Raw genomic sequence first — 13,759 nt, 5'->3', positions numbered from 1 at the left:
TTTCCCCTGTACCAGTACGAATAAAACTCAACAATACACACAGGCTTCAACAGCCTTCATAAACTGTTCATCTGGGCACAAGATTTATGCTAATAATTATCTTAAACAGCAAGATAAAAAGAGCTTGTGTGTGCTTCTTAAAAACATTGGTTGAATGCTTTGGGCTAAATGGAAGAGATCCCCAAGTAAATGCTGAAACCCTGTGAACCACAAAAACAGTGAAGCAGATACTTTGCTTTCAGTATGGTATCTATTTGAATTAGTTTGGAGAAGGAATAGGATAGGGTCTAGCTGAGGAATTGCTTCAGTATATTTGTTTGATCCTGACAACAGCAGTTTAAACGAAGTCAGATATCACACTGACAATCATTTAGTCCAAACCTGTGTGAGTCCATTTTGCTAAACATCACTCTTGGCTGACTTTGGGGGATTTAAAGTCAGCATCTCTGCATGGGAACACCAGGTCCTATAGTGGTGCATTGGGTTACCTACTGAGCCACTGACAGAGATGAGAGTAAAGCATCATATTTTCACATTTTTGTTGAAGGAAAGTGTTTGATTCAAGTATAACACTGTTTAGAAGTGATTCTGTTATTTTTAGCTAGAGCCATCTAAGTAGGAGACTATATAGCATGCTTCCATGCTCCAAACAAAAAGGAAGATTTTGCAAACATAAAAACAGGGGAGCTGAGCCTGTATATAAATAAAATGCTGATTTCTTCCTGTTTACTTAAGAAAGCTGTTATCTGAGTGTTTGTAGCAGAGGCTGTGCCTGCATGAAGTGTACTGCAAATGATTTGACTCCAAATAGCTATTAATGCTTTACATAAGATTGGGTAAATTGTTTAAATTAGCTCCACACTGACTAACTATTCTAAAATGAAGTTTTCAGGTTTGCCATTGATGCATTTGTACTTTTACATAAGCACAAGCTTAAATGCAGAATTGCATTTTTTCCCTGAAATATCATGGGTTATGGTTACTTTAGTTAAGTAACACATTAGATCAAGTGTGATTAATTGCTTGCATGTGTGATGTGAATACCCACAGATGACTTTGAGACATTAGAGTATAAAACCCCAGTTAAAAATCCCCCCGTGGTCCATGAAATGGTGATAAACGGCCTCTAAAAATAAAGAAACACAGGAGGTGCAGCATGTTCTTGTGTTTCTCCCATCCTTTGTCTCCTTAATGCAGTCTGTCATTGTCTTGTATTTAGTAACACTTCACAATACAGCCCACGACTAATTAAATGGAATTGCAGTGGAATGTAGTTTATTTGAAATTACAATGTAATTATATTTACCTACAAATACTTGAAGGTAGGTACACTGGCATAAGGGGGCAAAAGTCTTTTTTTTTTTTTACAGAAAACAAAGAAGTATTTATACTGTGAATAAATTTAGTTCATGTTTAAGTAATTTTAAATAACACGTAACTTAAATTCACTCCATAATACGGCCAACACCCCAAAAAGCACAGTGTACTTATAATTTATGATGGCATAATTACCAGGAAATTATGCAATACTTATAATTGTTTATGCAGTTTTTAAATTTACTCACAGTATCATTTTTGTCTCCTTTCCTGTAAAATACCCAGAAGTTAGACATTACTTACAATGACTTAAAATGTCACTATTTCTTCTATCCTGTAAGTTACATACATAAAATTACTTATATGCTGCATAAATTTGCTTACAGTATAATTATTTCTCTTTGTTTCCTGTAAAAACCTGACTTATTTCCAAATTATTCTAATGTACCCACAGTTACGTATTTGTAGGTAAATTACATTGTAATTTAAAACAAAATACATAAAAATTCTGTTTAATTGCAGGAGGATTATGTCATAATCGCAGATTGTATTATAAAGTGTTAACCTGAATTCTATTAAGCCATTCAGCCCATGAAGAAACCTTAGACTGGAGCATGATAGCATTAAGTGAGAAATGTTTCTTTTTTTTAAATTCTACAAACACAAAACTGCAGGTTAATATTTACATAATTTGATACACAAGTCATTGGCATGACGTGCATATTATTTTATCTGAGTGCATCATTTCTGTTTATAATCATTTATTCATTTCAATACTCGCTGGAAGAAAAACATTTTGAGTTGAATAAATTTTCAGTTTGTTCAAATCATTTTTTTGGCATAAAAAGAGTGATGCAATAGTCTGATTTTTTTTTTTTTCATTGTTAAAATAATCAAATGCATAAATATCGGTGGTTTTAAAGCTGTTTTGTCTGAGCAATTTGTATGTTCTCAGATGTCAGGGTGGTGCAGCCAGAAACATGACACTTTTATTATTGAAGTAAAACTGTAATATCAGTAAACAGGATATTTCATCGTACAGAAGAATCCATTGTGTTTTTATAGCTGGCTTGAAAGGTTTGCAACTGTCTCTTAAGTATGTTTAAAACTGTCAGATTTAACTCAAGGCCACGCTTTAAGCTACAACCCATGTAAAAATGTTACTGTGTCATAAAAATCTTTAATCCAAATTCATTATACACATGTTTTTGCTACCAAACACAAGAGTTAATACAAGTGTTCAAGTAAAATGCCATTTAAATTGATAGTATGTGCAAAACTCCAGTGGCACAATCGGTAGAAATTTCATTTAATTAAATTAATAAAACTCTAAGATTAGTTATTTGATTTCTAAAATGCTTATTAGTTTTATTTAAAAGATGTTAGTTTATAGAATACACTTCTATGTGTCATGAAAGTAATTATGAACTTGAACACAAAAATACACGTCATGTTAATGAACCATACACAAATACTGAAAAACTGTTCCACCTATTTTCCTCCACTTATCCAATTCAGGGTTGCAGGGGTGGGCTAGAGCCTATCGCAGGTGCCACAGGCAGGGTACACCCTGGACAGGTCGCCAGGGCCAACACAAAGAGAGAGATAACCATTCACATTTATATTCTACCGGCAATTTAGAGTCACCAATTAACCTGATGCACCTAATTGCATGTCTTTGGACTGTGGGAGGAACATGAAGAGAGGAGGAAAATTCCACACAGAAACACTCCAGAACAGTGCTAACCAGTATACCATTGTTTTGACTCAAAAACACAAACACTGTAAAATAATTTATCTTACAATATAATTTACATTTTATTTCAAATTGTGTTTTCTAATGATTAATAAAGGAAAAAAGGAAAAAAAGAAGAAGATGGCACTGTGCCATCTCCTATCAAGGAGTTAAAAAAAGAAACGGAATTAAATTATTTAGGTTATTTTGGGCTACATCATTTAAAATATTTTATGAGAATAGGGCATAATATTGCAGGTAAAATGTTTTTTGTTCATTATTAAGGCTTTGTTGGGTGATTCCTCCAGTTGATTTTCTTTCTTTCCTAGTGCGCCTCCTGGTGACGGATGTCTTAAACAACTGAAATTCCACAAAGCCCAAACTTGTGAAGTTCAATTCAATATATATTATAAATCTTCATTACAGTTCATTCATTTTCATCCTGAGCATTTGCTTTTCTATCTGCTTCATTGAGAAATTCCTGGTCAGGGTAGATTAGGAAGCCCGTAAAGGTGCTGTCTGTCCAAAAAGGGTCAAAAAAGAGTCCGTTCTGTTCCGAGTAGAAGATCTGCAGCCAGACCTGGTCTGACTCCTTCAGGTGGAGAACAGTAGAACCAGACGCCACGTCATAATTCCCAGTGTTTGCATCAAATGTTTTGATCTTGTACTGCCCATTGTGAACTAACCCGATGGCGAGGTGCTTGTTGGCCAGTGTGATGTCATAGGTAAAGTAATAAACTCCAGGGATAGCACAGACAAACTTCCCACTGGAGGCATTGTAGTGATTCCCCTCATTCAGCAGGATCCGGGTAAAGCGGATGGGCGTGCGCTCTTTAGGATAGCTCTTTGTCACAGCCACCGAGAAAGCTGATCGTGCTTGCTTGCCACAGTTACAACCACCTGGAGCTCCTTCCTCGCCCATTTCACCCACGTCTCCTTTTTGTGCCCGGGTTCCAGATATTCCGGGTTTTCCACGTTGTCCTTTCAGTCCACGAGGTCCGGCCTTGCCAATAACACCCTCACGACCTTTCATACCCGGTTTACCTGGGTTCCCAGGTCTCCCTGGATCACCTGATAACACATAATCATAAGTATAATCTGGGCACCAGTATAGCTGACATGCTTGAGCAGCTTAGCTTTGTTCTATAAGGCTATTGAAGATGCCTGGGTTAAAGTCCATTTATCATGGGTCTCACCAAGATCTGATAGCATTCCTGTCTTCTCTGCACTATTCTCTCTAAATAAAGGCTAAAAAGTCCAAAATCATGTTTTAAACAAATACTGTGCTCAAAATAAATAAAGGAACACATTTAAATCAGAGTATAGGAAATCAGTTAGACTTCTGTGATATTGATCTGGTCAGTTAAGTGGCAGAGGGGGTTGTGAATCACTTTCAGCTGCTTTGGTGTTCATGAAAGACAGATTCCTAAACAGGAATGGTTTTACAGGTGAAGGCCACTGACACCCTGAACTTTGTTGACTGTTTTTTTTACTACTTTTACATTTGTCTAGGGTCACTTGTAACAAACTGGCAGGATGAGGTGATACCTGGATCCTAGAGTTTCAACAGGTAGTTCAACTCTTGAATGGCACATCACTACGTGTCATTAACAGAAGGTTTGCTGTCATAGAAGAGATTCCAGGGGACAGACAGTTACTCTAGGGGAGCTGGACAGGCCATAAAAGGGCCTTAGAGACTGGTGTCTGCTCATTTGTGCAAAGAGGAACAGGATGAGCAGTGCGAGAGCCCCCCAGTATCATGGCAAAGCGTGTGGACATGGTGGACTAGCATGCCTATTACCCTCATTTTTCCCCCATATCTGATTGTTTTTAAAGTGTCCTGTTAATTTGATGAGTAGTTTAATTGTTTTGATGACTAAAAGCTCTTAAGAGCCTAAAACATTCCCCAAGAAACTGTCACTGATAAAAGAAAAAGGCATATTAATTGGCATGTTAGGGCTCGTCTTTAGATGTTTTCTGACTCTTCAAAACTTGTGATAATAAAAATAAACCAATAAACCAATAAACCATATGATGTGAAGATCATTCAAGTTCACAGTAACATACAACTAGAGATTAACTACTACCTTGATCTCCCTTCTCTCCCTTCTCTCCATCCTTCCCATCTTGGCCGTCCACCCCGGGGGGGCCCATGGGGCCCATGGCCCCGGGTGATCCAGGGGCTCCTGGGTTCCCTGCAGGCCCCGCTGGGCCCGGCAGACTGCAGACCAGCTGGGATGAGTGGATGGTGAAATTCCGACCTCTCTTAGATGGGGGATTTGTTGACTGCGAGACGACAACTGACAGCACATAGATCATCACAAACATCTGGAGCATGATGGGAACTGTAGAGTCACAACGAGGCAAGGGGAAGCAACTGTTTACAACAATTATACTGACTTGAGTTTTGCAGCCATTAATCAGATGATGCAAACATCTGGTAAAAGATTCCTGGAGTCAACCAGAGACTAAAACCTAACACAACATGTGGACGGGCATCTAGATGGCGTGGTCATTTTCATGCTATCACTCAGTAACTAATGACAAATGTGATGGATCTGTTATATGTTCTGGTTACATAAAAACATGCAGCTTACAGCAGGTTATATAAAGGGAGTGTGTCAGCCATTTTAAAAGCACAGAGTAAGAACTCACCAGTTGAGAAATTATGACCCATGGGTATTTTTCAGCTCTGTCCGAGCCCTTTCTCTGCATCAGAGCGCACAAACCTTCCTACATTTCCAGCAAACGATTGAGGCAGCATTCTTCAAGAGAAGCTCTGCAGAGAAATGTGCAGCCCAGAGCCTCCGTAACATCCGCCCTGTTTATGCGAGTGATAGGCCAAAAAAAAAAAAAAAATACTTTCACCATGATGTCATTACATTCAAGTCAGTGCAACAGCTGAAGCAGTGACACATCAGTGGCTCACAAACTCTGCTGTTAGGAAGCAAGACATTACACAACGAGGGCTAAAAAAGATAAAGCAGAAACATTTAGCTTGTTACACTTTATGCATTTAGATACTAATATCCTCAGAAGCGGTCTAATGTTGCAATAATAGAAAAAGAAAATGAAAAAAAAAAACATTTGCGTTTCCTTCTCTTATTAAGAGCACTAAAATAGTCCTGCACTGTACACTGCAAAAAACACGTCTGCCATGTTTTAGGTTTCGGACTGTGTTCATGTGTAATGCACGTGGATAATGTGTGCACCTGGTTAATGAGGCACACAAGGACAGACTTCTCCCTGCAGTCTGAGATAAGGCACGCTGGGATTGACTGCTTGTTTTTGGTGTCCTCTTCTCCACCTCGGAACCCTCATCAGGGCTTTCCAGAAAATCACCCAGTGAATGAAGAGATAGCCATCTCATCTTTGCATTCATTTTTCTGTTCAGTCCATTAGGTTAGGTGACGCTCTGGGTGACTTTTTTTTTTTTTAGGTATTTGAGATTTTATTCATTTCCCTTCTTTCCCGCTTTATCTTTGCCCTAGTTATGCTTAACACACATCCAAGGCTATAAAAAGCAAAGTTAAAAAAGTACATAATTATTTCTTTTTTTCCCAAATAAATTATCCAGAATTGTTCTTCGCTGCTTTGAAGCAGCATTTCATTCAGAAGGAGAGCGTTACGAAAGGTAAACACACCTTGCAAGGTGGTTTTTAAAAGCTTATGCAGTAAAATAGTTCTAAAACTCAATTTACATGTGAAAAACCGTGTTACCTAAAATAAAAACTAGACTTGGCGGGGGTCAAAACTAACTGTGACATGATTTTGTAATCCTGGCAAACGAATACAATTAAATTAAATACAAATATTGATGAAATGTCTTTAGTTTTTGTTTGTTAGTTTAGTAAAGTTACAGCTTTCCCCGATGAGGTTTCAACTGACATCTCTAATGAGAGTTTGGAGGTCTACAAGACTGTGAATGAACTGTTTTCAGAAGCTGCGGGATTTTTGTGTGAAACTTGAACTGCTCTTCTTAAATCTTGCCTCCAGCATTTGCCCTCTGTAAAATGATATTTTGCAAGGCTAAAGCTAATAGTGAAAAAAGCAAAACATTAAAACAATAAACAAGTAAAAACTAAAGTGAAAAGCACAGGCTCAAGAGAGTCAAAATGAAATTTAAAAATAATAAATAAATAATTAGAAAATACAATAACTAGAATAACTCTGGTGGGCACTTTTACAAAGAACTGTGGATTTAGACCCTGATCACTTACACAGGGAACATGATCACTGAGCACATTACATAAACGAGCCGTTCCCTACAGCAGGGATTCAGTGAAGGGTAGAAACTAGAAGGGTAGCTTCAGTTTCATTTTGGCCTGTAGTGGAGGTCAGTATGAAGTAATCCTCTGCTTTCTCTTCAGATCAGTACTTAAATCGATTAAGTCTCAGACCTGACAGAAATGTTGGAAATGCCTTTTGAAGAGTTCTTTCCATATAACTTTCTGTTCTTGTGTACCAATTTACAAATCTCCCCACACACTTAAGTTTCTTCCATGTCTTTCTTTGGATCTGGAGTCCATAACTGGAAAACATGATATGTATATACAGCCGTGTTAACAACAGCTACTGAGGTTCAGCAAAATTAAGAGGATCAGCCGCTTGATGATACATGTAGGCCTTGAAAGCCAACCCCAAGTCATGTTTCCATCCATTGCTCATACCTCATGTACAACCCTCCGCCCCCACAAAAAACAAACAAACCCAACAACAACAAAAAACCATACATTCAGGCAAATGGATTTTATTATAAAAAAAATGCAGTTACGTTTCTCATGTTTCCTGTAAAGACTGAATTTGAAAGGTTTGAAAGTATTTAAATGTCTCCTGTTGAAGCGAAACACCTTTTTTGTTGTTGTTCTACATTTTATGGACCTGAAGCTTCAAAACAATGTGTCAACATGAACTTTTACAAAATGCTGTACACAGTTTCTCCAGCACTTCTTTCCAAAACACAAAACTTGAGTGAATGAGGGATTTTATATTTTACTGAGCAGCTGCTCTAGTAGAGTCCTTGGGGAGAGTTTAGGGGAATCTGCAGGGACTGAAAAGGTCACTGTCCCAAGAAGGAAGCCATGGGATCATCTGGCCTGCTGCGTTTCATGCGGAAGGCCTCCATCTCCTCCTCAGTGGGCGCCTTTACTTCAAACAAGCTGTTGTACGGCCTCTTCCTCTCATCCAGCTGCATTAGCACCTCCACCTGCTTCACCCGCTTGTCCTCTGCTTCTAGGGCCTGAGAGGGAGACGGCGGTTGGAGGTCAGACACGGAGAAACTCATCAAAACAAACACGGCAGTCAAACAAAAACAAAAACATTACCTTCTTCAGCTTTTCCTTCTTCTTCTCCTCATCCTCCGAATCACTGCTGTCGGAGTCGCGCTTCTTGTTCTTTTTGTTCTTCTTTTTCTTCTTCTTCTCTTTCATCTTATCTTGATGCATCTGGTGATCACGAATATTTTAATAATGAACATTACATTTAAGCTTATTAACATTAACTGCTGCATTTTTAAAAAAAACAGTGTCCCTTACTTCTAGCAGAGTCTTGGGCTGTTCCTCCTCCTGTGGCTCAGTTAGTACCTCTTCAAATGGAGTGCACTCCGAGTTGTTCTGCAGGGGTTCATAAAAAAACACAGTCGGAAAGTGAGAAATCTGTGACCACTTTATAAACTGATATCCTATCCATCAAACAAACCCTTCAAATACTCTCAGTAAATGTACTTACAATTCCAATTCCAGCTGATCCTGTGCAGTAACTCTGTTTGACCATGGAGTGGCAACACTTGTACCCCCAGAAGCCATCTTTCCAGTAGGAACCCCAAATACACTAACAAGGAGATATGATCTTGATTTTAGGATAAAACATAATTAAAATGTACAAAAATTAGCCACACATTTGCTACAGTCTGCCCTCCTTACAGTGTGGTTGTTGATGAGCACGTCCTCCTCATATTTGGAGCGAGCGACAGCCTTTTCGAGTCCTTTCAGCACAGCGCCGTGACGTGAATACTCCACGTAGTCCTCCGTCTGGGCCAACAGCAACTCCCGCGGTGGTGCATCCAAATGCTCCTGGCCTCCATACTGATTGTCACACACAAGAGCAGAAACATCATCAGTAAAGCCCAGGCTGTGACTGATATGGAGTTCAGTCTGAGATTCTGATATATCAGCCGATTTTTTTTCTTTCCGATATCCCTAACATTTTTAGTTATTTATTTTCTCCTTTACACAGCTGATCCAAGCCCGACTGCTCAGATCGACTGGTTGTTTGTGGCGTTCTCAAACGTGCTGCCAACAGAGAAGCTGCAGAGTGCCATCCGGTGGACAAACTATGCAACATCTGCAATCATAAGATGGTTGAAGAATGTTTCTCCCATCTCTCATGTATAGTTCACTCTTATTTCCATTTACTGGCCATTATATATGCTCATATCAATAAATCCTTCAACACTAGGTGGTGCTGCTCCAGCTTTTCGAGTAAGGGGGGGATTCAGATTAGAATTGGGAACTCGGAAACTACAAGCGAAGTGCAAATAAATAAACAGCCACTTCTAGCAATCTACTAGTTTCCACACAGTGTTATCAACAGAGATTAAAGACCAAAAAGTCACTGAGGGGGCAAATTTCACTGACTGGCTGGTAAGGTTTGCTTCCAGGCGTGTGTGGTTGCACTGAGTGGGTTTTCACCTCAAACCCGGGAGGTTTGCTGGATGAGGATTTAGGGTAAATGGTTTATGCATCAGAAACTGTTCAATAAACTACATTTTTCCAGACATACTTTTGAGAGGCACATACAGACAGTGAAGTTAAGCTACAATGGAAATATTGGAATACTGTTCCTGATCGTGTCATTGCTTGGCTTTATGCATGCTGCGTCACATATTTGGAAAAAATAAATAAATAAAAAATGTAGAGGCCTCATCCTGTTGCTAAATAAATATATATCAGCCGTGTACCTTCTCCAGGATGCTCTCCCTCTGTTCTTCTTTGAAGTCCTCCTTCTTGACCTTGAAGGAGCAATGCAGCAGCTCCAGTTTGGTGGGGTCAGCCTGCAGATGCACCTCGGAGCCTTTCTCATAAGCCTCCCAGGCAAACACTGTCACAAGGCAATGACAATTACAACAAATTACACTCTGTGGTCCTATCAGATAAGAAAAAGCTCAGATTTCATAATTCATTCATAATTATCCTTTACTAAGTAACTAACTGAAACTGTAACTGCCTTTTGGTTTCTCATATATAACATACGTGTGACAGGAGAGGCACTCTTTTTAATTTAGCCATGTCTAAATAGATGTATAGATGTTAACCACTATTGTTAGCAAGCTGCTTTTTACATTTTTGCAGCTGATTTTTACTCTATAAATGCTGATTTTTTAAATTTTTGGATGACTTTTGGTAACCTATTATAATCCAGTCAAACATTCAACAGTTTTGATCACAGTGGCCAAAAATAAATAAATCTCTAGAGTTATTTCCAATATAAGTAAAGTCATACTTCCAAAACCTAAAGAGTTAAGGTTATGAGGTGTTTGAAAAGAAGGAACCATAACTTTAGGACTTACATTGTGTTTGAGCCATGGAAATTGTGTCTCCACTGTAGCGAACAAAGTTGTCTCCAGCGTACCCCACTCTGTTACACAAAACAGTTCAAAAATGATTTCAGAGTCCACTCAGTTACTGCGAGACTATTTCTACTATTCTTCTGTTGATTTTATTTAAAAAAAACCAAACCAAAACAACAACAACAACAAAAAACCCAAACCCATAACTTACTCATCAGGGTTCTTGCCCGTGTTGGAGTACGGGTTCTCTCTCATTGCTCGGGTCTTTGGATCGTAGTACGCTGAATTTGGATCCAGATTTCTCAAGTACTGTGAAAAACAGACACGAGGAGTTCAGATTACAGAGAAATTAGTAAATTGCAGTACCCCATCTTTCATATACAGAACTGCTGAAAAGTCATTTGATTTTTTTATATTTCACTTGAAAACAAACATGAAGGAAACGTGCAAACACAAATGAAACACAACATATGATGCAAAAACAGAGTCTGTGTAACTGCAACAGCCCTCTGAGTCAATATTTGGTACAACCACCTTTATTCATTAACACAACTCTCTTAGGCAGCCTTCTTGTATTTTCTGTAAGTCGTCTGCAGTAATAGTTCTCCAGGCTGCTTGAAATATTCTAAGCTTTTTCATGTTCACAACTTAAACAAGAACCGGATATAACAGTCTTGTTGTAAGAAAAATATAAAAGGAATATGGTGTGGCTCAGAGCTTTTACACAATAATGTGGGCGGTAACACGGTGCTCTGTATTCATTTTTTCCTGTGTACACAGTTTATCATCAGAGAAAGCACAAATGACTAATGTTTTACTACATGGCTCTTACTTTAGCTGTGTCTTCTCTGATACGCAGATTCCTGACAGTGATTCGTCTCTTGGAGTCAAAGTTCTGACCGGGCATGTCGATGTCATCTGCATATTTGTCTTCATCCTCATCTTCACTGTCATGTTCCCGCTCCTACAAAGAAAGAATGTAAAGTTATTAAACTGCAGTCTGATATTTGCCTCCAAAACTGGGAAAATGTATTATTACCATGTTAATATGAGTGAGCACTTACAGTCTGGTCCAGTTTTCCCGAGGCCAACTCATCCTGAAGTTTCTGTGCTTTCAGTGTCCTTTTGGCCTGAGAAACAAATAAGAATTCAGTCGTGTGGTGGCGGACCACAACAACACCGGCTAACCAATGTTTTGACCTCTGGAGTTCAATCATGCTGGTCCGCTTACCAGATCTACTTTGGCGTACTCTTCAACAATGCGCTGATGTTCCTCGGGGTCGTAGCCATTCCAGCGATCACGCTTTCCATCATAGTCCATGGTGAGCTGGATCTGAGCGTGTTCATCTGGAGCAATCCCTGTTCCTGTGAATTTGGCACCAACTTTTCTGGGTCGCTGGTGTGACAAAATGAAAGGTAAGATGCTAGCTTAGTACAAATAATATAACAATAATAATAATAATAATAATAATGATAATAATAATGATACGCCTTTGACATCCAGGATAAGCAAACCCTGAATATTAATTTGTTCCAGCAGATAATTGTAAAACTGTTTCATTGGTTTTACCTCCAAGCAGTCTTTCTTCTTGTGTGTCATGGCACCACAGTTTTCACAAGCCCCTTTACGGTACTTAGTTGAAACTGCATTCTGTGTGGAGACACAAAGTGAAGCTTTTAGATTTTGTGGCAATATATCTACTTCTGTGTCCACATGAGAGGAAAAACTCGCCTCATTCTCACCTCCTGCACTCCTCTCTTGTACCACTCTCCGATTGCAGAGTACTGCTTCTCATTCTCACCCTGTGGTCTTTGATGCTTTAGTGTGGGCCTTTTTGATGGGTCGATGTACCACGGCACTGATGAAATGTACTGTGGGATGTGGGGGTTTATGTCCCTGTAGGACAGAAGCGTTCACGTTACATATCACATCATTCCTTCCATCAGCTGCCTGAAAGCACACACTTTCTGCCCAGGCAAAAACTTACTTCCCCTCCTCGTCCACCTCAGCTGGAGCATTTCCCAGCTTTCTCTGCTCCTCCAGCTCCTTCTTCTTCCTCCAGTCCTCTCTGGTCATCTTCTTGGGCTCATCCAGGCCCACGATCCCCTCCGAGTTAACGCTGGTCTGCTCGGTCATGTCTGAACCTGCCGCCGGGGACGCCGTCACGGGTTAATATAAACACCCGTCCTGTTCACCTACACTCAACAATTATGTGCTTCCCTTCTTTAAAAAAAAGACTAAAACTACAGTTTTTATAGCAGTATTGGCTAACCTAGTTTACCTGCCCAATGACGTACATGTAGAAGAGGCATTTTACTTCATTTCTGTGAAAGTTAATAAACCAGCTCACTCACTTACCTTGATAAGGCTCCACAAATAAACTTGATGTTTATATTCTTTCCGTAAAATCAGCAACTTTCCCTTTATTTGACCCTTTTTTTTAAAACTCGTCGGTTCTGTTTTGACTAAAATGCGATCGTCGCCATTTTACATCAACTATAGTTACGTCACATCCTTTCTGTGGAATCGCTGCCGGAAACAGCGACTTCTAGCGGACATAGTCGGAACATCAGGCCGACCGCCGCTCCCTCTGCTCAGAGTACACCACCTCAACCGCAAGAAATCAGGTGGTCTTTACTTTCTTTTACTTGGGAAATTTCATATCAATAAAGTTGAAGCAATTCAGTTTCTAACCCTTTATTTGAATGTTTTTTGATCTGATATCTCAAGTCTAAAAAAGCATAGCTTAAACTATATTGTTAAAATTCACTCAGAAGTGTTTCTCTGAAGAACTGTGTCAGTTTTATGCAACATGTAGTCTCTAATGTGGCTTTAATTTATGATTTCTCTTAGTGAAATGAACTTGTGTGTCTGTACATAATTACTGGCCACGTTTTAGGTACTCATTATTACAAATCTCTAATCAACTAGCCACATGGCAGCACCTGAGTGTATTTAAGCATGTAGAAATATTAAAGCTGGTCGGGCAATAGAAAATAGTAATCGTGTCCATTCCTGTATGGCACCATGTACCCATCTTCTGATGGCTGCTTAATGGTGTCACGTCACAAAGCTCAAATCCTCACAAACTGATTTCTTGAGCATGATGACTTTAAGACAGCTCTGAAAGCACAAAGGT

At 39.2% G+C, this 13,759-nt stretch overlaps 2 protein-coding genes across 3 annotated transcripts; both read right to left on the bottom strand.

Annotated features, from left to right (window-relative positions):
- Nucleotides 1-2,292: 2,292 nt before the first annotated feature.
- Nucleotides 2,293-6,164, bottom strand: c1qtnf2 (C1q and TNF related 2). Of its 2 annotated transcripts, none has more exons than XM_039617240.1 (3): nt 5,708-6,164; nt 5,140-5,352; nt 2,293-4,123 (listed from the first exon to the last, which is right to left on the bottom strand). In XM_039617240.1, exons 1-3 carry the CDS (start codon nt 5,727-5,729, stop codon nt 3,480-3,482), a joined length of 879 nt encoding a protein of 292 aa, XP_039473174.1. In that variant the 5' UTR covers nt 5,730-6,164; the 3' UTR covers nt 2,293-3,479. The 2 variants fall into 2 exon arrangements, with proteins under 2 accessions (XP_039473174.1, XP_031607029.1); XM_031751169.2 differs by having other exon boundaries at nt 5,140-5,397; nt 5,708-6,151.
- Nucleotides 6,165-7,782: 1,618 nt separating this feature from the next.
- On the bottom strand, nt 7,783-13,137 carry slu7 (SLU7 homolog, splicing factor). Its single transcript, XM_031751171.2, has 15 exons — nt 12,979-13,137; nt 12,608-12,764; nt 12,363-12,516; nt 12,190-12,270; nt 11,851-12,015; nt 11,684-11,749; nt 11,452-11,583; nt 10,831-10,928; nt 10,620-10,687; nt 10,011-10,150; nt 8,974-9,135; nt 8,780-8,881; nt 8,587-8,664; nt 8,377-8,496; nt 7,783-8,291 (listed from the first exon to the last, which is right to left on the bottom strand). The coding sequence occupies exons 2-15, from the start codon at nt 12,754-12,756 to the stop codon at nt 8,112-8,114; spliced, it is 1,695 nt and encodes a 564-aa protein (XP_031607031.1). The 5' UTR covers nt 12,757-12,764; nt 12,979-13,137; the 3' UTR covers nt 7,783-8,111.
- Nucleotides 13,138-13,759: the final 622 nt, after the last annotated feature.

This window comes from Oreochromis aureus, linkage group 2 (genome assembly GCF_013358895.1).
Source record: "Oreochromis aureus strain Israel breed Guangdong linkage group 2, ZZ_aureus, whole genome shotgun sequence".
NCBI classification, from domain to species: Eukaryota; Metazoa; Chordata; class Actinopteri; order Cichliformes; family Cichlidae; genus Oreochromis; species Oreochromis aureus.
The sequence above is the reverse complement of the archived record's forward strand: the minus strand, read 5'-3'. Positions and strand labels throughout refer to the sequence as shown.

Coding starts and splice junctions, on each gene's coding strand:
- c1qtnf2 (XM_031751169.2), bottom strand. CDS start 5,729: ATGGGTCATAATTTCTCAACTG. Junction 5,398..5,707: donor GGGTCATAATTTCTCAACTG/GTGAGTTCTTAC, acceptor GTGACTCTACAG/TTCCCATCATGCTCCAGATG. Junction 4,124..5,139: donor GGGAGAGAAGGGAGATCAAG/GTAGTAGTTAAT, acceptor ATGTGTTATCAG/GTGATCCAGGGAGACCTGGG.
- slu7 (XM_031751171.2), bottom strand. CDS start 12,756: ATGACCGAGCAGACCAGCGTTAACTCGGAGGGGATCGTGGGCCTGGAT. Junction 12,517..12,607: donor GAGGTGGACGAGGAGGGGAA/GTAAGTTTTTGC, acceptor TCTGTCCTACAG/GGACATAAACCCCCACATCC. Junction 8,882..8,973: donor TGCTCATCAACAACCACACT/GTAAGGAGGGCA, acceptor TCTCCTTGTTAG/TGTATTTGGGGTTCCTACTG.